Source organism: Salarias fasciatus (genome assembly GCF_902148845.1).
Source record: "Salarias fasciatus chromosome 7 unlocalized genomic scaffold, fSalaFa1.1 super_scaffold_4, whole genome shotgun sequence".
Classification (NCBI taxonomy): Eukaryota; Metazoa; Chordata; class Actinopteri; order Blenniiformes; family Blenniidae; genus Salarias; species Salarias fasciatus.
Window position 1 is genome coordinate 24,156,592 of NW_021941229.1, and position 23,818 is coordinate 24,180,409.

The following is a 23,818-nucleotide window of genomic DNA, read 5'->3' on the forward strand; positions in this document are numbered from 1 at the left end:
TAAATAACGTACCCTTCTATCTTTTTCATCACTCCACAGCTACAGAGGGTCTAAGAAATACACACCGCAGAGAACTGGAGCTCCGCAGTCTTCCTCCTCAATGTGACCTCTGACCTCGCGCTCCCTTCATCAGTGGCATCCGGTTTAATAATGTAATAAGTTTAGTAACAAAACACCGACGTTCCCGATGTGGACGGCTGTGTGGCTCCAGGTCTCATTTGTTAACAACTGACTGGACGCCACGTTTTTTTTTTTCCCCCCCAAAACAGAGATAAAATCTCTCATTTGAAGTCGATACAAATGTGGCGTCTGCTCAGCTGAGCCTCCTTCTGGAACAACTCGCCTGTTAGATCATGAGGAGAAGATAAGCACCGTAAGGCAATTCAAATGGCACCCCTGAAAAATCCTTCCACTTAAGTTCAAAATATCAAATTATCCTCTTATTTTCTATTGCACTTAAAGATTATTTCTTTACATGAGATATACATGTATAAAAGTTAATAATAAGCATATATATATATTTATATGTACATTTAACTGATCCCAATTATGTTAATTCTTCTTCTGATACAACTGAATTCCTGGAAATTCCCGAAACAAAACAAAAGAAAAACAAAGAAAACACACACACACAGCATACGGACTGCGTGCTCTTACAAAAATAAGTTATTATAAAGTCCGCTGATTAAACTTGGCCTTGGTCTCCCTTCACTGAACAATGTTCTGGAGAGATTCTGTGGCAAAGAGCCTTTTATCTCCAAGCAGGCACGTTATGTGGAGATCCATCTTGACGAGCTTGACAAAGCTTTTAGTGCAAGAACTCCCCCGCTCTTCCTCCTCAGCTCTCCTCCCCGCCCCCCCCCCCCCCCACTCCCTGCTCTTCCTCCCTCTGTGTCTGCAGTCCGACGGGAGTTCTGCTGGAGCGAAGCAGGATCCGCGTGGAGGGGGAGGTGGCTTCTTCATCACTCGGGCGGCGTTTGGCCGTGGCCGCCGCGACGCACGCCGGCTCGTGCGGTTCCCCGTCCCTCGGCGCTCGGAGGGCTCGCGCTCACAGGAAGCACACGGGACCCACCTCCAGGTGGTAATGCGAGCCCGGGCCGGTTCTCGGGAGGTTGTAGACGTCGACCACGGGGAGCAGGGTGGGGTCCACGGAGTAAAACACAAACTGGGTCTGGTGCCAGCGCCCGTCTTTTATCTGCGTGCGCACGTCCGAAAACAATGTCAAAGTTAGTGAATTAAAGCCTGAAATTCAGGAAGACGAGGTAAGTTTGTTTGTTTAGCACCATTCATACACAGAGTGCTTCAGAGAGCCAAAGAAATACATAAATATTACAAAGAAATCATGTAAATAAAACAAGATATGAAGACCATGAAAGCATTTCAAAGACAAGAAGCAACGAAAACTGGAGAATAAATAGTTGAGAAATGGACACATGGTGCAGAATAATATTAACAATGGGAGGAAATCATTTCATATGTTTGGTTCAATATTCAGGTCAAATTTAGTTTAATGTACTGGATTACCAGGAGCACAGCTTAAGGGGGCCTCAGGTCTAATCAACTGAGTTCATTTTAATCAAGTTATTTTCAGAGTTATTTTCAATCATATGTCCTATGAACAACTGTCATGGCTGTTATCCACTTATTCTGACCAACCTACAAACATCAGTGACTGGTTTGTGGTATTTAAGTACATTTTAAGTCTCTATACTGAACTTCAGAAACATACAAATTCAAAATTAACTTGTCACAAAAAGTTATTTGTAGCTGTTACTAACATTATGGCGATAGGGTTTATTGTTTTTATTTTAGTTTCTGCTGAGAGTTGAACTGCAGCATGGGATTGTAACAGTTGAAATTCTCGCCTAACAGCCACAAGGTCGTGAGTTTAAGTCCGAGCACAGCCTTTCTGACCGGAGCATGCACATTCTCCCTGCGAGTTTCCACTCAAAGTCCAAAAACGAGCATTTGAGGTTAACCGGTGAGAACAAACTGCCTGTAGACTTGTTCAGGATGGATCCCAGCTCTGAGAGTTCCTCCAGATTAAATTAGTTTAAACCGTTTAGAAGACAGATTAAAGTCAAATGTCATGAATTTCATTTCAGACTTGTGTTTGAGAGGGTTGCCAGTCATCTCCTTCACCCACGGCCCCGCTCTGACTCGCTCCACTGAACATTCTGCTTCTTCTAACCTGGAAATGAGGTGCCATGCTTTGACCTTCTACGACTGACTCTGGAAGTGTTGAGGGCAGGACCCAGGTGTAGCTCCCATACTGCAGTTGAATCTCGTGCGCGTGTGTGAGTTTTATGAATCTCTGAAATCTTTTCACTGCTTCTGGGCTTAGATACACTCTTAGCATGGGTCTTCTGCATTTTTTGAGCTACAACTGATCCAAATCAAGTGTGAACTCAAACGGAAAAATGTACAAAACAGATGGCAGTATCTTATCCCTACCCAGCAGGAATCCTCCAGGACTTCTGGCTCCAGCTCTCCTCCCACCTCAAACACCTCCCCAGTCCAGGCCTTGAATTTCACGGCGCCCTGGGCAGCCGGCTGGTCCTCGGCTGGCTTCCAGACCGAGGCGTTCAGGCAGTGGATGGTGACGTGCTGCACGGCCTCCGAGCTCAGCAGGTGGAGGAAGTTCAGCTGGACGCGGCCGACAGTCATCGTCGGCTACAGAAAAACACGCAGAAATCAGTGTGAAGTCCCATTTGTGCTTCTTCCATGTCTCCAAGGTCATTATGGTGGCTTTTTCTACACACCTTAGACACAGTTACTGGTTTCAGGCAAGTCTGTCCCCCTCCAGTAAAGTTGCAGGAGACTTCTATTGTGTCTGACGAGCATCCCAGGTTGGGGTCAATCCAGTAAGTGCCTGAACATCCAAACACATCGATGATAATCATTGTATGAAAGCATGACGTTCCTGAGTGTTTCTGTATTTTAGCGCGTCCCCACCATCATTTAGCTTCTGTTCACAGCTGTGCAGGTCCCTGCAGATGCGGGCGGGGTTGTCCCGGGTGCCCAGTGGGTTCTTCAGGCTCTGGATCAGGTTACTGAGGTAGTGGAGGGTCTTAAAGATCTCTGCACCCTGGTCCAGCATCGGCAGGTCCATTACTGGCTTGTTCTGGAAGTCGGAGACAATTTACTTCCATAAAATCCAGAACAGCTGAAAGGATGTTGTAACATAGTGAAATACAGATGATCTGCTGACCTCAGTCCTGAGTGAGGTGGGTGAATCCAAAAACAAAAGGCCGTCTTCTTTCTGGAGCAACACAACAATACCGAGCCTTAAAACCACAAAGCATGACGGAAGCCTCACTGGCTGTAATGAAATCAGCAAATATAACATGTCTTACAAATGACTGAGGGACAGCTGGGGGCCCCTAAAGAGAGAAGGGAAAACATGTATTAGTTACGCAACCCAAAAATTAGACTGTATTAAACCGATGAGGATGGAGAACTTACTGGAAGTCCAGGAGGTCCACGAGGCCCAGGAGATCCCTGAAGAGGAAGAAACACATCCAGGAAATGTCAACTTCTGGGTTCTCAATCAAGTGTCCACGGTAATATACTGATCACTTGGAATAACAGAAAAAAGAGGATCTACAGACGTACCCTTGGACCCTGAACTCCCTGTTTAAAGGCAGAAAAGACGGATTTTCAGATCGGAGATTTGTCACAAATTCCACAAGACAACACAAACATAAAATGAATGAAAAGTCAGGAGAGGTAAAGAATGCTTACGTTCTCCCCGCGATGGCCCTTCTCTCCTCGAGGACCCTGTAAAGACACGAGCACAGTCAGCGCGCTGAAGAACGGCAGCGTGTAGAGAGGGTCATGCTGGTTTTCAGGGCTTTACGTACAGCACTTCCACTGGGACCAATGATTCCCACCGGGCCGACCACTCCCACTCTGCCCTGAGGGAGGAGAAACGCAGTGAAATAAGGATCTGATCTGATTTATCAAGAGAAGTGTCATTAAATAAACAGTCTTCTTACTATGGAGCCCTGTGGGCCCTTTGGTCCCCGGATGCCTTTTGGCCCGAAGTCTCCTGGAGGCCCCTGGAAGCAGCAGCGACATGTTTTATCGCCATCCATCACACACGATGAAAAACCAGCCAGTGTTTTAGCTGTTAAACAATGCTCTGCTATACTCCAACTTCTATTTCCGAGTCGATCTGTGCCTCATTGTGCGACATGTGACGTCCGCTAACCGCCTCCAGATTTCAGACAGAGCTTCTGGCTGCTCGGATAAAGTCCGGCTTTGCCTTCTGCATGGTGACTTCAATAAAACACAATAGATTTTTACTGTTACACAAACGCGACACAGATGAAATGTGTCTTTGGCGCACGATGGAAAATCTGATTAACACTCGGGAGCCAGATGGAAGCAGATAGCGCTGAAAATTATACTGCTTTTCCTGAAACTGGTGGTTTACTACATGAGACTACAATATAGACAGGAAGTGAAGAGAAGAATTCTGCTAGCTTTTCAAAAAGTGTGTCTTTCATTAACTGGATTTTATGAGGACAGAAAAAAAAGGAAACTACTGAACCTTTCAAGCTGCACTTTCCTCTGTGTCTATTTAAGATTTATTCAGATTATTGCCGTTTCTTTGACACAGTGGTGTTTGAATGTGAATTAGCTTGTCTGGTGTTCCTGTTTTGTGATGAACATACCCTTGGTCCAAACACTCCCAGAATCCCTGGAAACCCTGGTGCTCCTGGATCACCCTGCAGAAGAATTGAGCCAATCAAAAGACATGAAAGGGAACATTTTTTGAAGAGTTAAAGCGGTCATATAGCATATGTATGCACGCGCAGCAGATACTCACAGGCTGGCCTTTGGGTCCTGGGTCTCCTCGGGGTCCTGGCAGTCCCATCCCACCTCTGAAACCTCTTTTTCCCGGAGGTCCGCTCTGGCCTCGGAGGCCCCTCTCACCCTGGATGGAGGAGAAGAGTCGTGAGTCTCAACACTAACACTGGGGTGGCATGTATTTCTTCTTTACTCATACCACATAACGACTGTTCTTTTACAGTTTATTGCATTTCCTCTCACCTTTGGTCCGATGCTTCCCTGATCTCCTGGGAGTCCGACAACGCCGGTTTTACCACGTAAGCCCGGTTTACCGGGAAGACCAGCCTCGCCATCGTCACCGTGCTCCCCCTGGAGGCAGTGACAGCAAAATCAGATCAGATCAGAATAGATTCCTTCTCCACACTGAGGTAGAAGATGAGGGTTTTCTGTTATAGAGTCTGATATCTAATGATAGTAGAGCCAAAGATGTCCAGACCTCTATGGTTTGAGGGAATGAAATCGGTTTAGATGTGAACTTTAATGAAGACAAAGCATTGAAAAAAAAAGAAAAAGAAAACCTACAACCTGTGACTTTCGGAGGAAAGGATTGATGATTTCTTTGAGGGACTCACCGGCATGCCTTTACTGCCATCTTTTCCTGGGACTCCATCGACCCCAGGTACACCCTCCTGCCCTTCTGGACCGACTACACCTCTGGGACCAGAGGGACCACCGCCACCCTGAGGGGACGGATCAAACACCGGGTAAAAAAGACTGTTAAATCTGTTTATGCTTGAGAAATTACCACAAACAGAACTCATTGACTTGGTTTAGCCCACAAACATCTCTCTTTTTAAACAAAGCAGTGGAGTGTGTATATTGAAATCAGGATCTTACCTCGGGTCCTTTCGTTCCTTTTTGTCCTGTCAGACCCTTTTTGCCTTTTTGCCCCTTAAAAGACGAAAGAAAGCGTTTTTTAAATCCACTAGAATGAATTCACACCAGGGCCCTTCAGTGAAAGCTTGAAATAAGAGTCTGTCTGGTAGCTACTGTGCCACGAGATGACCGTCTGTTCAACCCTTTATGAGAAAATAGCTGATATTTATCTAATTAAAGTTGCTTTATGTTTTATTTTTCAGATCAAACATTCAACTTAAATCTTTTAAAGGCACGCAGAAGGTCCAGAAAGTCAAGTACAGGGAATTACTCAAAAAAATTACCACTCAGACAGAAATGAAAATTAGCAATTATAATTAAAAAAAGTGGATTTAATGCTTCCAACTAGTCATAACATGTCACTCAGCCTGATAAAAGCCAAACTGTAATTGTAGTAATATAAAGCTATACATTCTAACTCTCATTAACACAAAATACAACAAACACACAGAACATCTCCATTTCTACATCCTTACTCGGTCGCCTTTGGCCCCTTTAGGTCCTTGCTGTCCTCGGGGTCCAGGTTGTCCCTGAAAAAGACATTTTTGTAAATAGAATCAACTCGTTTGTTCAGACCTGGTGTTTGTATTGTGATTGAATGTCAGCTAAATGAGGGAATCACAGGTTTTTCCACTCACCGGCTGTCCAGGAGCTCCAGATCGGCCTCGCTCCCCGTCCACACCGATCTGACCCTGAAACACGTCAACTCAACCTCACAAACCCAAACCTCAGCGCGAGGAACCACAGGGCGGAGTGGAAACCATCTGACGGACTTACTTTGTACCCTGGATCTCCTGGTTCGCCTCTCTCTCCTCTGTCGCCAAGAGGCCCCTGAACCAACCAGAATGACATGAATGAACTGGAGATAAAGTCTCTTCTGCAGCTTCACTCATGACCGTCACCGGGGAGAGGAAGACAGGTAAGTCAAACGTGACTTACTGTGTCACCTGGAGGACCGGGAGGACCCTCCACCTTCCCATCGTCCCCCTGCTCGCCCTGCGGAGACAAACAGGACGCGTAAAGACAGTTGCTGTTTGTTTCCAGTCACTGGGTTCACAAGAAGAGCAAACATTGAGGAAACACAATGAAAAGGAGGACAAATGGCCACATGGCAGCATAATGGCCGACACCAAGCTCATCTCCAGTCTGTTTGGTTACTTTTCATATGGAATTTGCATGTTTTCCCTGTGCACGCATTTGAGGCAGGTTTGGTTGATTTGTGATAAGAAAAAAAAAAATGGCGAAAGGTGTGAATGCGACTACGTGTGTTTGATTATTTGACCCATTCAGGGTGCTTTCTGGCAGGTAATGACCAACACATGAACAGAGTGATAACTGTATGCTAGACAGGAAGAATGGAAATGGTTGGTATTGATGAGGCAAGGTTAGGATGAGAAGGATACAGGTGACTCTTGAACAGAGCAGCAGAAAGACAAAAAAAAACAAAAAACATCTAAATTCAGACAAACGAGACAAAAAGAATCATGTCACACATGAAGTGAACGAGGAGTACCTTTTCACCTTTTGGTCCTGGAGAGCCCATGGGGCCCTGTGGTCCCTGATGACCCTGCAAACAAATCAAACAGGAACTTGTGTCAAATCATAAAAGAATCTTTAACAGGTCGGTGTAAAATTCCAGGTGAAGTGATCGTACTTCATATCCCGGCAGGCCGGTCTCGCCCTGCTGACCCATCCGACCCGGAGCTCCCTGAACACAGCAGATCAGCCGCTCAGCTGACGGAAATCATCGACATCAAACACTGATACGAGCGCTGATCCACTTTACCACATGTCCAACGGTCCCTCTGGATCCCTTCAGCCCCACGAAACCCGGGGGGCCGATCTTCCCCACCGTCCCAGTCTCCCCGAGGTGGCCTTGATTTCCTTTGGCGCCCTGAAGAAGCACAGATGGCAGGATCCATATAAATCACCTTCAGAGTGACGGAGGGACTGAAACTGGCGGCAGGCGATCCTCTGACGTTCAGACCTTTAAGCCCAGTTTGCCTCTTTCCCCGATTTTTCCAGATTTTCCTTCTTGACCCTTCAGGCAGGAGAGGAGAAAACGTTGTGAGCAGAAGCAGAGATGACGGTGGATGATGATGACGATGAAGGCGTCGGTCCGGCGACTCACCCTCACTCCGGTGAGGCCGGGACTTCCAGGCGGCCCTTCCTTTCCCTTTAGTCCAATTTCGCCTTTTTCTCCCGTGTCGCCCTCCTGACCCATGTCGCCTTTTTCACCCTGGGAACATTCATGACCAACGGACTCTATTAATTAATCCTGTGGGTTTATTTGGGAATATTTGGCTCTCTATTATCCCTCAATTCATGCTTCACCTTGGTTCCATCAGGACCAGACGGACCAGCTTCTCCCTCCAGGCCTGGCTCTCCCTGTGCACGTAAACACAAACCCAAATAAACCAAAACAGCAGCAGGAAAACAAAGCACAAATAATTATACTGTTCACTGCAGGTAAACACACCCGCTGTCCAATCAGGCCCTGTTCTCCGATGTTCCCCGCAGCTCCGACAGCTCCCTGTCACACAGAGACACGTGGGACGTAAATAAAACATAAACACGAGTGAAACCGCATCAGGGTGACCCTCACCTTCTCTCCTGGCTCGCCAGGCAGTCCCGGTTCACCCACTTTGCCTGGAGGACCCTGAAGAGAGGGCGAGAGGAGCACTGAGCACTGAAACACTCCCTGGGGTGTTACTGATCGATCGGGAAACAGGAAACAACAGCTGGTACACATTGGATCATTTGCTCACAGCGGAGCATTTTGTGCGTACAGATGAAGTCTGCGCCATGCGTGTGTGTGTGTGTGTGTGTGTGTGTGGCTGTGTGTGCAACATGTGCGTGTGTGTTTTGTGTTAGGATGTGGAGTTCAAGTTAAATCTATGTTGAGATCAGACTCAGAATGAAGCCGGAGGTCTTGATTGTTGTGGTTGAGTTTATAAAAGCAGGCTGGTGGATGAACTATGTCAGAGCACAAACGTGTCTGTGTGTATTTGTTTAACGACATTTGCATAAACAATCATATTTTCTGAAGAGAAGAGATGTTTTAACAGTGGTGTGGTTAACGGTTGAGGTAAGAGTTTGGGCTGGGCATGACATGGGCTTAGTTTCTCTGAGTCAATGCAATCTACCAAAAAGGCACTTAAAACAAGCCAAACGCTAAAATTCTCTGGAATTAACATTTAAAATGTGTTTACGAGGTTAAGATGTGGTTTTATGGAAAATATTACGTGAGCATGAAGATGAATCTTCCTACCTTTGGACCGATTTCCCCCAACAGTCCCACGGTCCCAGGTGGTCCAGGTGATCCCTGTAAAAATCGACAAACAGAATTAAAACAAACAAAAAAAAAAAAAACTCCAGATGTTTCACACGTTTAATTGACCTGAATCAGCTTTGGTTGATTCTGCAGAAACTGTAAAAATGAAGCTGATGCTGACTGCGACGGAGCCGGTGGCAGATAAATCAGGAGGCCATCTGCGAGCAGTTTGGCTCTGAATCCGATGCGTATGTGTGCCACTAATTACGCTCATAAAATACCGCTGCTTCGCCAACAATGCTTATTATTCAGCTCAGCTCATAGGAATAACATTTGTTCCTTTGTTGACTCGCATCCAGACGATTCAACTGAAGTCCCCCGCGCTGTCTTTACTCATGTTTCTCAGTAACTATCAAAAGTAACAGAAAGACAAACCTCTGAACTGAAAGAGAGGAGACATTACACCACATGTAAGCAAACATTTAACAGTAAAGATCGCATCCAGTATGACAATAATCACGTTCATCGTCACTTGTAAGGAACGGTCAGAGTGCAGAGTTCGCTCTCCTGCCACTCCGGAGCAGATGTGTGAAGGATGAGACAATTCTCTGGCCACTCTGCAGGAAACATTTAATACAGCTGAATATATATTTTTAATAAGCACTAAAAACGTGTCTCGTAAACTACCTCTTGGCCGTTGTGCTCTGCAGCTAACTGGACTGGGCACAGCGAAGCAGGCTGCCAAAGAGAAACTAATAAAACCCTCAGAAAGGAGAGAAAGAGTCCGACAGGCTGGAGCGAGAAAACTACAGCAGATTGAAATATAGAAGGGTGACGGAAAAGGAAGGAATCTGAGAAAGACAACTAACGGCAGGAGGTTGGGAGCAGAAAGATGTGAAGGGGAAGGACGAAAAAAGACGGATGGCGGCTCATACCGGCTCGCCTGCTATTCCCTTGTCCCCTGGAGGTCCCGAGGGGCCTTGGACACCCTGAAAACACCGACGTCAGTCAGTCCACAGCGCACACACACAAGCAGTGTGTCATGAGCTGTTTCTGTGAACTCACAGGAAAACCTTTAGGCCCAACATCCCCCGTGTCGCCCATCTTTCCCTGGAGGGACACAAAAAGGAGGAAAAGTGTGAAACGGGATTAATTAAACTACAGTTCATCAGTGCATGAGCTGTGATGTTCACAAAACAAAAGGTCACACATATGGTGGAAGGATCAGACACGCTCGGTATCTGACGGCTTGATATTTATATAATAACAGCTCAAACAATGATCAGCCGCTCCGTTATGACCGCTGACAAGTGAATTGGAAAAAAAAAATTCTGTATTAATGGTGGCATTAAGGTCCAAACACACAACTTCCAGTGTGTTCTGTAAACATGTGGATTAATCAGCACGTCTTCTGAAGTTTTGGGACAGGGACGTCATAGGCAAATGATCCTAATGTAATGAATCTTCAGTTCCTCACGCTAAATAAAAGCCTTTTTAATAAGTAGGAGAAATATTTTAAGACGTTAGGTCAAGTTTTACAGCTTTTATTTGCGGGTTCAGTAAATAAAAACTCTACAAATGAGCCATGCAGGAAACTTAATGCTGCATTTTAAAGTATGAGGGGAAAAACAAAAACTCCCTCTGACAGTTCTTCTCTCAAGAGGGAAATATGCTGGTTTTTTTGCTTTTTTTCTTCTTTACATTGGGCTTCCACACTGCTGGTATCATGCAGGTCCCCTAAATCATGCGCATGTCTCGCCCCTCCAGAGAAACATAAGCACTGAAAAAATATGAGTCTGAGGAGTGGAAAAGTAGAAAAGTACCCCAAAGCTTTACCTGTGGTCCAGGGAAACCTATTTTTCCTGGAGGGCCGTCAAAACCCTGCGGAGGGAGGCAGAGAAAGGATGAGACACGATCAGCGTCCAGACGTCAATTTATTGTACATTTCCTGCCTGCTTAGTGGAAGCAGAAGATGTGCAGCCTGCTGTTATTTGGTCCGGTTTCCCCCTCAGCAGCCCCACATGTGTGCTGGATGAAACATCCGTGTGCACCTATACGATGTTTTTACAGCCATTACTCGTACGGCTGCCAGCATCCTTACCTTCTTGCCTTCGATCCCCAACTCTCCCGTTGGACCGTCGGGCCCGATCGCTCCCTGAAACACAACGACAGCTGTCACTTCACCAACAGAGGTCACTGTAACACTGCCAGACAGCCGCAGAGCAACGTAAACAAACACTCCTGTATGGTCTGACACCAAGTGAACCCAGGAGTGGGAAACTCAAGAGGATCATCACTTCTAAAGTGCAGGATGATAAAGTCACACAAGACACCAAAATCATCGATTTGACTTCAGTAAGTTCAGGATGCAAAGTCAGGGAACACACACAGCTCACGCCTAAACACTCCCTGTCAGAACAGTGGGACTGTTTAGATTACATGGGTGCAAATGTCAAACACGATCAAACCAATGCACATAAAGCCCTGTGTGCAGTGATAATAAATAGGAGACGTTCAGTCCATCTGCTTTGCACCTGACACCAGACTAGTTCCTCATCTTCACTCTGGAGAACTCTAACTTAACGCTAACTACACAGATAGAGTATATATAGGATACTGGATGGATGGTTGGAGATCTGAGGAGGAAACAATGATAGATCATTTTAAAACACATTTGGAAAACTGAATTTCATTATTATTGTAACTTCAGTGAATCAAAATGACTGAAAAAAAGAAAAGAATCTTAGTGCAACAGTTGCAAACTATATATGAAGACTTAAGTGGTATGAGGCACACCTTTTATCATCTATAGATTGTTACAGCAATTTATTATTTTTCCATATCCATCCATCTCTCATGTCGGCTTAATTCATCCTTGCTTTGTGGCGCTGAAGTCGATCGCCGTTGACCGACGGCAGAAGTCGTCAGTGCCTCACAGGGCAAAACACTATGAATGAAAATGCCGTCACAATCACATTTATAGGCTTTTTTAGCTCCACCAATCAACTGATAAAATTAGATTAAGCTCCAGCAACAAGAAAAAAACTCAGACTGGGGATTTTATTGCTTTGGGGTAAGAGTGCAAACCACTACACCACCTTGTCGCCCGATAATGTCTCATAATGGGAAACCCGTTAGGAGGTCTGCAAATCAACCAAAAATTACTACTTGAGGTGAGACGAGGCATCTGTGGCGAGAGCTGAGGGGCTGGAAGGACACGATGCGGTTCCTGCTCTGTGAGGGCGGCTGGGGTGGTGGAGGGGTGGTAGTGCTGGGGTCTCGGGGGGGGGGGGGGGGGGGGGCGGGGCTCACCTCCCACATGTTTAAAAACCACTGTTTTAATGTTTACAGATGCTGGTAAGACAGATACTGCGTGTGTGTGTGTGTCATGAGACCAGCTCACTGGATCGTGCTTCACACAAGAACCATATGTGAACTATATGTTGTATTTTTATGAATTTTGATATTTCAACTGAAATATTTGAAATACGATTTAGATTTTTCCTCAAGTATTTTGAAATATGGTCCAAAAACATCCCTCCAGGATGATTTCCGACGCACTGACACTGAGAGGATTCTCACTGACTGGTAAACAAGGGGACACTGTGAGGGTCACTGTCGGCCCACCGCGGTTCTAAATAACAAGCGGTTGACTGTGATTTTCTCAGGATAATTAATTGTTTCAAAGCAAGTATCAAATACAACATGACACAGCCACAAAGGAGGCCTTGTTGTGTGAGTGATTGATGACTGGGCACAGTGGGAGCTTGGCCCATAGAGAGCAACGCTTGCTGAAGTGCCATAAGCCTATTATACATAGAGCTGGATGAGCAGCGCTCATTAACATTCCTGTCTGGGGTACCTGCCACCCGCTGGGTGCGTTTACATAGCCTGATTAGCCAATGAGTAAAGAAAATACTTCACCCAACCCCACCGTGGAAATACACTCAGATATTGTGCCCGAAAGTCAATTAATGTCATCAAGCATCCGATCCTGTTCAAACAAAGGCAGGGGAGGAGCACCAGGGGCACGGATTCAAAATAATCAACATCATAGATCTGAATCAGGTCAATAATGACCTCGGGCTGCTGAGGGGGAGGTGAATCTGATGAATCTGCCTCTCGATGTGGAAAACATGAGTGGAGGAGCCGGTCGGACGTCATGAGGAGAAATTACACAAAGACTGGTGATTCCTGGTGGCGGATGTCCCAAACACTGAGTCAGAAAGTTTGGATATCGTTCACACATGTAAATAAGGCGAGGACAACTGAGCCAGAAGTGGCGCTAACCTCCCAGTCTGATGCCAACGCGCACTTTAGTCTGAAACCGCAGCACATCCATACTGGAAACGGCTCGGTGTCGGCCGTGAGCGGAGCCAGATGTCCCGTCTCCGTCAACATTAACGCTCCATGCTTCAGGCTAAGTGGCATCTGAAAAGGCATCCATTCATCTTCTGCACCGCTTTATGCTGCTCAGGGTTGAAGGCGTAGGAGAAGATCTGAGCTAAGTATGAGTAGAGGAGGGAACGCCCTGGACGGTCGCACACAGATTCACACCTGTAGGGATTTTAGGGTCATCAATTAACCTAAAACGCATGTTTTTACCTACAGAAGCCCAGGAAAGGCTGGAATATTCTCCAGTGTTTTCTGGCTCAGTGGACCACAGCAAGAAGTGTATAAAAAAAGCAGGCTGTGCATTAGATTGATGCTGATGGTATTTCTGCAGGTACACATCCAGCTGCTGCTTAAGAAACAAAATAAACTGAGGAGTTGTGTGTACAGTCTGGCTTCTCCTGCGATGGCCAAGCGAGAGTTGTTTCTGGCTTTGTCTCAGTCTGTTATTACTGACTCTTTTCCAGCAGCACAGAGAAATTGTTGAACAGGAAAGTACATGGAGTAACTCATAACGCTGTCGGCATCAATCAGCCACTGAACGGACAGCTGCCAGTACAAACGGGATAAATAATACCTGTAGTTTATTGAATCGACATTTCTGCAACCGGTTTGGAGGATTTTCTTCTTGCTTATTTACACTTGTGATGAACTGGAAACCTGTCCAGGATGTACCAGGATTAAAACAGTTTTTTTTTTCTTTACCACATTTTCTTCTACTTGAATACAACCACTGTTACACCACTTAAACTGTACTTTATAATTATAATGGCCTTATATTTGTTTTCAGAAATAAGCTCTCATTCTGAAGTGAAAGTGCTGTTGATTAAGGAATACTTAGATGAAATTAAAAAATAATCCCAAAAACGACTCAGTTCTCAGCCACACTTAATTCCACTGTCAATAGCAGACACATGCAGTAATTTATTTGGATAAAGTTTCACTGTTTAACTCAGTTTGAAGAACAAATCTAAAAAAAAAAAATCTGATTAAAATGTTTGATTTTTATATAAGTTGTGTGTTCAGTGAGTAATAACTTACAATATCCGGTAACAAAGTAGATTATGTGGTGTAAACTGTACCCAGGTGAACATAAAATGATCTAAAGCTGCGACATCTCATACATTAGGTCAAGAATTTAACTCTGAACGCACAACTTTTGCAATTTTAATCAAGAATCTCTTTTTAAACAAGCACAACTGACTGTGACTCAGACGATCATAGACAGATTGGATGTGTACGTGCATGCATTTAAGCATCCCACACACACAAACAAACAAAAACCCCATAAAGAAATCTCACTTAAAGTACTTAATTACAAAAATGTGAGCATTTGTAACTTGCTATTTTCACAGTTTTGCACGTGGAAGCTGATCGCGACACTGGGCTGTACTTCCCTGCCTATTTTTAGGAAGGTTACACATCTGAAAGCTGCTCTTTTGTACTTTTCTGAACACTGTGTGAGTTCTCTGCTCAAGTAGAACGAATACAAAAGCTGATACAAGCCCGGGTTAATCTTCCCATAAATCCCGCTTCCCCAGTTCACTGTATTCATCTGCAGGCGGCTTCTAGATTAGCCGCAGAAATCCAGGTCACATTTTCCAACCACAACACAAGTCATGTATTTGGACTGACTGCAGATCCTTTCTATATCCAGCGCTCGCTATTTCATTTTTAATGGAATTACAAAAAAAAAAAAAAAAAAAAAAAAAAAACCCAGCTTGTTTGTTTGATGTCGCTGGAGCTCGTCCAGCAGTTGGAACGACTCTGGAAAGGATGAAACCGACTCATTCCTCAACTCTGACCCTCGCATGTGCTCAACGCGAGCGACCCCGGGCCCACTGGGGAGTCGCCACACCGGTCCGGAGGCAGCTCCACGTCAGCCGGAAGGAGCCCTCGAACTTACCCGCAAGCCTTTGGGTCCTCTAGTGCCGGCTGGCCCGGCCGCTCCGGGAGGGCCCTGGCGAACAAAGGAGGAGGGGGGGGTGAAAAGAAGGCTAGATAAAACAAAGGTTTACACTGACAGACCGAGGAACCCTAACCCCCCCTGGCTGTTGACCCCAGGGGGCAGTCTGACCTCAGGAGCACACTGTAGGGTTTGTTGTTAGATCTGTCACTCACACCAATTAAAGGGTCTGCTCTGGAATCCCGGCCCGCTGCACACTAGAGCCCCGTATTTATGTTTGTTTTGGTGGCTCGGCGGCCCCCACCTTCAGCCGGCGCTCAGTCCCCTCTCTGTCAAACCTGGCCACTGCGAGGGGGGGGGGCGGGCAGGGGGGCCAGCGGGGCGGGGGCAGCTTCTAATTGGTTATAGGTGTTGGGATTTTGACTGACGGGAGGGTAACGCAGGTTCAGCAGGAGGCTGCCAGCTCTGATAATGCTCAGAGGAACTACTGCAGCAGACCGTGGGGCTTCGACACCGCATGTTACCACCGTCTGCCACAGAGCGACACTCACTCAAAACACTGTTCATTTTATAGCTTTTAAGCTGATATAGGTTTTCTTGAACACTTCCACCCTCAATCTTTACTCCATTTAAAAACGGATCAATTCAGTAAAATCATAAAGCAAGTAAATATTATGCAGAAACCATTAAGTCGAAGAAGTTTGCGAAGAGCTCAGGACTTACTGGTCTTCCTGGTGGTCCTGGTAGCCCGCTCTCACCCGGCGTTCCTGGATGACCCTTTTGCATGAGAACAAACACAATGAACAAGTTAAAACTTCCAGACTGTTCATGCAATGCATTGATAAACACATGGAGAAGTCTCCGCTGTTAGAAAGCAGACTCTGATCCAAAATAGAAGTAATAACTTAAAAAAATACATGGATTTGAAAACTGGCGCTCAAACACTCGAATTTCTTTAACTGGCAATAACTGTTTAAAAATGTTAGTCAGGGAAGAACTTTTTAATCACACAAGAAAAAGTTTAAATCTGAATGTAAATTATTGGTAAACTGAGTAGGAACTTATTTTAAAAGTAAATTACATGGCGTTTGTGAATTCAAGTGAATTATACTCGAAACAATACAAAAAAAGTACAATTACTTTATTCATTACTTGCATGCCTGCTTAACTTTAACTGATTAGAAAAAATAAATCATTAGAAAGAATCTGTTTCTTTACTTAGAAATCATGTCCTCACTAGAAAGCACATTAACAACAACACTGACTGGGAGAAAGAGGCTGAGACACTTAATGAGGAGATGATTTCTGGCCACTTTTCTCCCTCTTTTCTTCACTGCACCTTGTTCGAAGGCCAAACCGTTTGTTAAACCACAAGTATATAACAGAGAGTATTTCGGTCCCTGCAGTCTGAACAGCTGAGTGCAATAAAAACGGAGCAGTTTTCAACCCTTATGGCACCGTGCGCGGCTCCGATGGCGTCCGTCCACGGGAATAAAAAGCTCGATTTCTGCAGCATGAGCTCTCTGTTAGCAGCCATTGATGTCTCCTGGTCAGCCTCCTTCACGCTGCATGAAGCAGTCTTTTCCAGAGGGTCTGGTTCTGCTTTGCAGCCGAGGGAGCGGGCCAATAGAGAACTTCCTTGTAAGAGTGCGAGTGTGTGTGTGTGTGTGTGTGTGTGTGTGTGTGGCGAAGAAGTCCTGAGAGAAGTCCAGCTGGCTGTCGGCCAGCAGGAAACCTCTCTCTGTTTCAGCAAGAATGATGACTAAATTCCTATCCACTCCAGCTGCTCATATACATTAAACAGTCGGTATAAAATAAAGCCTCTGCATAACAAAGAAGCCACTTTGTTTTAAGGAGCAGGCAAAGTGTGTGACATGCAGGGGGGGGGGGGAGCGCATGGAACTTTTCAGGGTTGCTCCAACATCCTGGAGGACGTCTAGCATATCGTCTTTTGAATTTTTCTGAGTAAGTGCTTGCAGAAGTCTGACCATCTGTCCATTAATTATCATCAGGGTAGTAAATCATTGGGAGTGATCAAATGGATTTATGTTCTTTGGTGTTGAAAACTTGACAGTGAAAAGTCTTGAGCGCTGCTGAGGATGTTGTCCGCGATGCAATGTGCCTCCTGTCCTGCGCTCTAACCTCAGGCATGAGCTTATTCCCATGGGAATAACAGACGCGGTTTAGGTCAAGTCGGCCATTTCTTAGGTTTCCCTCCAAGACAAACCAGCTCCTCGAAAATCCAAGATTTCAATAGATACCTTTATGCCTCTGCCTTGTTTACATCTTACCGTTGATCCCTTTTCTCCAGGTGGTCCAGGAACACCCATCTCCCCTCGATCCCCCTAAAAACACACACACAAAAAAGTTCAGTCTTCAAAGTCACCTTGCTAGAAGTTCTCAGACAAAGTTAGGAGGGATTTTTTCTTTTTTTTTTCCAACCTTCTCTCCTGCAAGGCCAGCCTCTCCCACCGGTCCGATGAAACCCACCAAGCCCTGAAACAACACACACACACACACACACACACACACTCAGTGCTGGAAGCATGAATGAAGGGATAAATAGAGGGAAACTTCAGCTGCTCAACAGTGGAAGCAGCCAAAGGCTTTGTTTCTTACTCTCTCTCCCATGGATCCGACCTTTCCTGCGATTCCTGGTTCACCCTGAGGAGGAAAACTCACCGTTATTCGCAAGTTTCCAAGATGTTAATCAGACATTCTTCCATACACAAGATTGTTTTTTTTAAATTCACCTTAACGCCTTCTGGTCCAACCTTCCCAGGAAATCCTTTTCTACCCAACCTGCCCTGCAGAAATGAAAAGGCGCGCCGGATGATGAATTGTGAATAACGGCCAGTTAATGCATCATTAACACTCATCACAAATACTCAGCAAAAAAAACTGCAGGATCTGTTTCCTGCGAGATGACATTTTGAGGAGCGGTTTGGGAAGCAGCTGAACGCGCAGAGCGCAGGTAGTGCTGACGCCACACTCTGGGAAAGCGGTCAGCGGCTGCAACGCTCCTCTGCGCTCAGGGAGGATGAAGGGGGGGAGGGGGGGGGGGGGGGTCGGTCCTCCTCCTAAGCCTCAAGGTCAGACTGCAGACTCCTGAAGGCTGACAGCAGTCGTGCGACGGCTCGGGCTAACATTTCATTTTACTCATTCTGTAAAACGAAGACGCGTTTTCCACGTCTAATGTTCAGATTTAGATTTACGCTTGTTTTCACCGGACTCACTGAATAAAGACAGACACGGAGAATGGACTCCATGCCCAGGATGGGCAATAAACAGACTGGGAGACAGTTTTAGAGATAGTAAAAACCGAAATGTAAAGAGAAAAGGGGCCATTATGTTTTAGAGCCGTGAGGATAAATGACAGTGAGCTGATGAGCTGGAGGAGCGGGAGCGCCAGTGGCATCTGGCCAGAGATCAACGGCGCCCGGAGGAGTCGTGCACATCTCTGATCGAGGCCTTGAAGTGGGCCAGAGGAGGAGAGAGGGGAGTGTGAGGAAGATGGCTAACGTTATGATAAAAGCAAAACAAAAAAAAAAAGCAGGCAGCATCTGGGATGATAATCCTGTTTTCACTTCTGAAAAGTCAGCTTGCAGCCTCTCTATCCACGATTCAAAAAAACTGGTTTAAAGTGTTTAAAAATACAAACAAATCCTCTATTGCCGCAGCGCTCCATTACCATGCTCTCGCACTTTATTGCAGCCATAAATCCCGGTGCCTATAAACATGGCGGATGGCAGTTATCACCCCCTGGTGGCCGGGAGCAGGGACTGCACACTGTGCTTTGTCGAGGGTAAGTTCACAAATCACTCAGACACAAGCTGCAACGGCATCCCTACAAACCCGAGCGAGCAGGTTTGGAACTCCTTTCAAATCCAGACACAGAAGAATCCACGAAGGAAACACACTTTAGCACTTTTCAGACGAATTCACAGCGACAAATTCCAGGAAGCACAATTACATTTAGACGATTTGATTACCCAGAAGGTCCAGCGGTGATTGAGAGTAAATATTGATCTGATTTTGATTCATCTCTTCAGTAAAGTTGCTCAAGATGGCAAATAAGTTCCATACAAATGAAATGCAGTTACGCGATTCTCAGTTGTATAAATAGGATTAATTGAAAACATTGACAGCTGCAATCCCACATCAGACACATTTTCTGAATACAGAAACACCAAGTACTAAAGTTAATCAATCTACAAAGATCTTATCTGAAAGCATTTGGCGGCGTCAGGGTCTGACCTTCCTGACCCAGAACTGGCGCTGATCTCCTGACTCACCTCAAGTCCGGTGGGCCCCGGCGGTCCTAGAGGGCCTTCGTCTCCCTGCAGACAGACGATATTGATCTCAGCGTGACTTTTGTTCGGGGACATAAAGCATCCGTCACCAACACCGAGCGTCTTGTGCAGTAAAAGTTTTAAAGCCTCTCCGGCTCTCTGGGGTTGTTATGAAGTGGGCGGCATCTGATACTCTTACCTCCAAGCCAGGCACCCCTCGTGGCCCCGGTAAACCTCTGGCCCCTGGTTTTCCCTGGGTGGATTAAAGGAAGTCAAATAATCATACAGCGCAGAGGTAAATATAACACTTACACGAGTGTTTTTAAGCCAAAGTGGCAGTGGAGTCCCAGCAATGCATGTTGGTTAAATTGGTCAAACTGCCATAAATGACAGATTATCATCCACAAAAGGAAAAAACTGGATGTTGTTTGCATTTCCAAGCCTTCTCACAAAATACCACACTCAAGGAAAACTTCTAATATGTCTAATACTTGAGTTTTTCCAACAACAAAAACCTGCAAAACTAATGAAAGGAAGATCTTGACTGGAATTACTGTTGTTTCTGGAAACACGGATTATCAGACGACTCGGCAACAGCGACGGTTTTACCTTTGGTCCCTCCAGGCCATTTTCTCCTGGTGGTCCCATGTCACCAGGAAAACCCTGGATTGATAAAAGAAAACTCTGTATTGTTTCTGTAAATGTAGAAAAGCATATTTAATGCATCAATCGGGGCAAAAACACAAACCTCAGGGCCTGGAGGTCCAGGAGCGCCGTCAGGGCCTCTTTCTCCTATTTTGCCCTGTAAAAACACAAATAAAACCATGAGAAAACTGTCGAAATAATCAGTTAAATTCCTAGATGTGGCCTGCTTGAGAGGGATGGGACACGCATCCCTGTTCTTCTGTTTAATAACTTAAACTACTGTGCAGAATTGTTTAACGTACTTGACCAACACGCAGAACCAAAAACATCCAATAAAAGTGGTTCAAAATATAAGTAAAGCAGAACTGGCCACTCTCACATATGGAACGTGACACACATTTTATTCATGATCAAAAAAAGAGATCTGCTAACGAGTGTAATGTAAAAGAACGTCCAAGAGACATTTATTCCGCTCTTGTTTTTTGTCCAAAATATGTCATGAAATTCTATACATTTTCTTTTTATGAAAAGCAAAACTTGTACACAAGTTGTAAAGATCTATGTTTGGTAAAATGCAACTTTTAGTATAAAGTATGACTAAAGTTGATGGTTGACTGAGCGTTGCATAAAGAAAAGGAACAATCGAAGGCGGTTAAGTTGACTTCCAATAAAGAAAAGAAAGCATACTTCTGTGGCACAAGTGGGACTTTCTGAGAGGCAATCAATGATTAAAACAAGTAGAAGAAATGAGGTAAAGAAACATAACCTTCATAACCTGTGTTTAAAATGTCTGAACTAAATAAGCGGAGCTGTATCCAGCAGCCACATATTAAAAAGACGTCTTCATGATCCGATCCAATCTTTGACATGGGAGTGAAGAAGAACATTTCCCCCCAAAACCTTAATCTTCACAACAAAAAAGCGCGATGCCTGTTTTATCATTTGTGAGCACTTCTGGTTATTAAAGCCAGACCAGAACTAACCTGCGGCCCGGGTTTCCCACGGATGCCTGGTAATCCCGGAGCCCCCTGGATGCCCTGTCCAACGCAAACAAAACACACGAGAGACGGTCAGACCGACGGTCAGACAGGACTCAGGAGCAAAAAAGCAGAACCTTGATTTCTTTTCTGGGGAAACAGACATTAGACATGCATGACTCCGCTCGGCACTCGGTCTTATCTCTTGGGGCCACTCTGTTCTGCCATTGGCTGGATTCTACCTACACACTAAGACGATTGTGGACGGCTAACAGAAGAATTTCCATAACCTGGACAGGAGACATCTGGCTAAGTCATTTAGCAAAAGGCCATGTAGCTCAGGTTATGTGCGCAGTGGAGACAATGAGCAGCGCCGGACACGATCTGGATAAAGAACTGAGAAGTGGGAGACGTGTGAACGTTTAAAACGTGCGTAAATGTGTGTCAGAGGCGACCCACCTTGTCTCCTTTGAACCCGATCTCCCCTTGCTCTCCAGAAATCCCAATGTCCCCCTGACGTGAAGAGGAGGAGGAGGAGGAGGAGGAAAGTCGCAGGGGAGACGGATGCACAGAGAGAAGAAAGAAAAAGCACATTAGGGGGAGCTGTAAAATTTCAGCTTTGTGAATCGTTTTCAGCAGGCAGCACTAATTAACAGCTTTTACAATCTAAACATTCGCATGCAGCGAGTGTAGGTCGCTGCATTCGCCAAGTTCCTCATGTGGTGTTAATCTTTCCCGTCACAGCCGTTGATTTGTTATGTTTAACACAAGAAACATATATATCAGCAATCTCAGAGTTTTGATGGTTTCAGCTCGATGAGGACGGGCCTCCCTGCAGATCCGGAGCAAAAAGCTTCTGACTCGTCATCGACGGTCGTCTGGAAGCAAACAGGAGCGATCTGAACGAGGCGCATGTGCAGGAGCTGCTAATGCAAGCCGCTGTCTCATCTGGACTCAGTTACTGTCCCGGGCATTGTTCTGGGTTTCGGCAGGACAAATGTCAGCCAAAACACACAAGAGTTCAAGATTTTACAGCGGGCCTTAAAAAGCTCAGCGTGTTCAGGCTTCCGCTGAAACGTGTGGGATTAGAAGTGTCTGTTCGTGTCTTGAGATGCTGCTGCAAAGACCTTTGAAGAAATCTGAATGCCGAACAGACCTACAGGGTTCACAAGCTGCTGGGTCTCCTGGTCGGATGATCTCAGCTGCGTAAAAACTGAGTCCACACAATAAATTTTGCTTATTTGTTTTTTTGTTTTGTTTTTTTTTAAAGAATGATCAGTCTACTGGGGCATTTATGCTTTCTAAACAGAAACCTCTTAAAAAAATAATTTGAACCTATTATTTATTCCACATGCACTGAGCCAGGATTAAACCCTCGGGACCCGCAGCAACAAATGCATTTCCTCCCTTAGACGCATGTGATGCCATGAACTATGAAAACCGCCACAATCTCCAGAAACACATGTAGCGAAAAAAAAAAAAAAAAAAACACTTAAAGTCCCCAGCTTAGAGAAGATGCACAAAAACAATAAGGAGCGGCTTAAAGAAAGCATGCTCTACATCCAGACACAAAAAAAAATCCATCACATGCTGCTCAAACACAGGCCAATAACAGGAATATTCAGATCACCTTATCACCTTTCAGTCCTGGTTCTCCGGGATTTCCGGGCACCCCCTGCAACAAGCGACAACAGACCGGTTAGGGAGCAAAACCCCCCCGTCAGCCGCGCCTCAGGAACGTACCGTCAAGGTCGGAAAAAGCGTCATTTGGCTGTGTGTGAAAGCTACCAACCTTCAGCTGACCCACAGTCCACAGCCGCAGGTAAAATCCCGCTTTTAAAAAGACAAAGAGAGCGGATGTGACGGTTTCCAGCTTAGAGGGATTACCTTGAGTCCGTTCAGTCCTGGAGGGCCCATCTCTCCTACTGGCCCCATATCGCCCTGACGGCAGAAGAAGAGAGAGACAAGAAACTGACATCAAACACACGCTTCTACTGATCACACACACATCCAACAAGTAAACCAATTCTGGGGATTCACTGAATTCAACACCAGACTTCACTGTCTTGCGTCCAGATGGCGGATAAACACTGTTTATAACGGGGTGACTGGCTCAGCGTGTCAAATTGTGGTTTCGGTGACTACTGCGTGCCAGACGACGTTCAGCATCAGAACATAATCCAGTCTGGTGCCGGAGAATGAAGTCCCGTCCTACTGGAGTGACTTTCCTCTGAAAACAACGGGATCTGTTTTAAAAGTCCACTGCAGGAGAGCAGTTCCCAGCCATCCACTGCTCACTCATAACCTGACCTTTCCTGATCGCAAATTGTAAGAAAAGTGGGATGCACTGCATGACTTGAGCAGGGATTTTAATCTGTGATCACTTCCTGCCACAAGGGGCAGAAAACTTCAGCTTCTTCGCCTGTGACAGACGGATGAAGAAGAGACGATGTACTGGTCAAAGAAAATCCACTTTACGTTGATATTTTTGTTCACTTCAAAGAGCAAACAGAGACGGAACTTTCGCTTTCACGGAACACGTCATCTCTCCAGCCGCCCAGACGCTCTCCCTCCTCACGGAAAGCTGGACGCCTGCAGT

General features: G+C 45.6%; 1 protein-coding gene across 1 annotated transcript in view; it reads right to left on the reverse strand.

The window, feature by feature from the left end:
• Window positions 1-204: 204 nt before the first annotated feature.
• col27a1a (collagen, type XXVII, alpha 1a) overlaps window positions 205-23,818 on the reverse strand; it is a 66,324-nt gene continuing 42,710 nt past the window's right edge. Inside the window, exons 15-61 of the mRNA XM_030085212.1 lie at window positions 23,107-23,160; window positions 22,850-22,894; window positions 21,679-21,732; window positions 21,226-21,279; window positions 20,346-20,399; window positions 20,207-20,260; window positions 19,797-19,850; window positions 19,601-19,645; window positions 18,059-18,112; window positions 17,925-17,969; window positions 17,748-17,801; window positions 17,597-17,650; window positions 16,029-16,082; window positions 15,306-15,359; window positions 11,109-11,162; window positions 10,844-10,888; window positions 10,073-10,117; window positions 9,943-9,996; window positions 9,005-9,058; window positions 8,339-8,392; window positions 8,213-8,266; window positions 8,068-8,121; window positions 7,865-7,972; window positions 7,721-7,774; window positions 7,520-7,627; window positions 7,388-7,441; window positions 7,247-7,300; window positions 6,673-6,729; window positions 6,511-6,564; window positions 6,372-6,425; window positions 6,210-6,263; window positions 5,695-5,748; window positions 5,430-5,537; window positions 5,059-5,166; window positions 4,835-4,942; window positions 4,680-4,733; window positions 3,999-4,061; window positions 3,864-3,917; window positions 3,745-3,780; window positions 3,616-3,633; window positions 3,466-3,501; window positions 3,357-3,383; window positions 3,212-3,262; window positions 2,956-3,124; window positions 2,763-2,872; window positions 2,455-2,673; window positions 205-1,195 (exon numbers count right to left, since the gene is read on the reverse strand). Coding sequence (XP_029941072.1) covers window positions 1,049-1,195; window positions 2,455-2,673; window positions 2,763-2,872; window positions 2,956-3,124; window positions 3,212-3,262; window positions 3,357-3,383; window positions 3,466-3,501; window positions 3,616-3,633; window positions 3,745-3,780; window positions 3,864-3,917; window positions 3,999-4,061; window positions 4,680-4,733; window positions 4,835-4,942; window positions 5,059-5,166; window positions 5,430-5,537; window positions 5,695-5,748; window positions 6,210-6,263; window positions 6,372-6,425; window positions 6,511-6,564; window positions 6,673-6,729; window positions 7,247-7,300; window positions 7,388-7,441; window positions 7,520-7,627; window positions 7,721-7,774; window positions 7,865-7,972; window positions 8,068-8,121; window positions 8,213-8,266; window positions 8,339-8,392; window positions 9,005-9,058; window positions 9,943-9,996; window positions 10,073-10,117; window positions 10,844-10,888; window positions 11,109-11,162; window positions 15,306-15,359; window positions 16,029-16,082; window positions 17,597-17,650; window positions 17,748-17,801; window positions 17,925-17,969; window positions 18,059-18,112; window positions 19,601-19,645; window positions 19,797-19,850; window positions 20,207-20,260; window positions 20,346-20,399; window positions 21,226-21,279; window positions 21,679-21,732; window positions 22,850-22,894; window positions 23,107-23,160 — 3,102 coding nt within the window. The 3' untranslated portion in view covers window positions 205-1,048. The remainder of the gene's footprint in view (window positions 1,196-2,454; window positions 2,674-2,762; window positions 2,873-2,955; window positions 3,125-3,211; window positions 3,263-3,356; window positions 3,384-3,465; window positions 3,502-3,615; window positions 3,634-3,744; window positions 3,781-3,863; window positions 3,918-3,998; window positions 4,062-4,679; window positions 4,734-4,834; window positions 4,943-5,058; window positions 5,167-5,429; window positions 5,538-5,694; window positions 5,749-6,209; window positions 6,264-6,371; window positions 6,426-6,510; window positions 6,565-6,672; window positions 6,730-7,246; window positions 7,301-7,387; window positions 7,442-7,519; window positions 7,628-7,720; window positions 7,775-7,864; window positions 7,973-8,067; window positions 8,122-8,212; window positions 8,267-8,338; window positions 8,393-9,004; window positions 9,059-9,942; window positions 9,997-10,072; window positions 10,118-10,843; window positions 10,889-11,108; window positions 11,163-15,305; window positions 15,360-16,028; window positions 16,083-17,596; window positions 17,651-17,747; window positions 17,802-17,924; window positions 17,970-18,058; window positions 18,113-19,600; window positions 19,646-19,796; window positions 19,851-20,206; window positions 20,261-20,345; window positions 20,400-21,225; window positions 21,280-21,678; window positions 21,733-22,849; window positions 22,895-23,106; window positions 23,161-23,818) is intronic.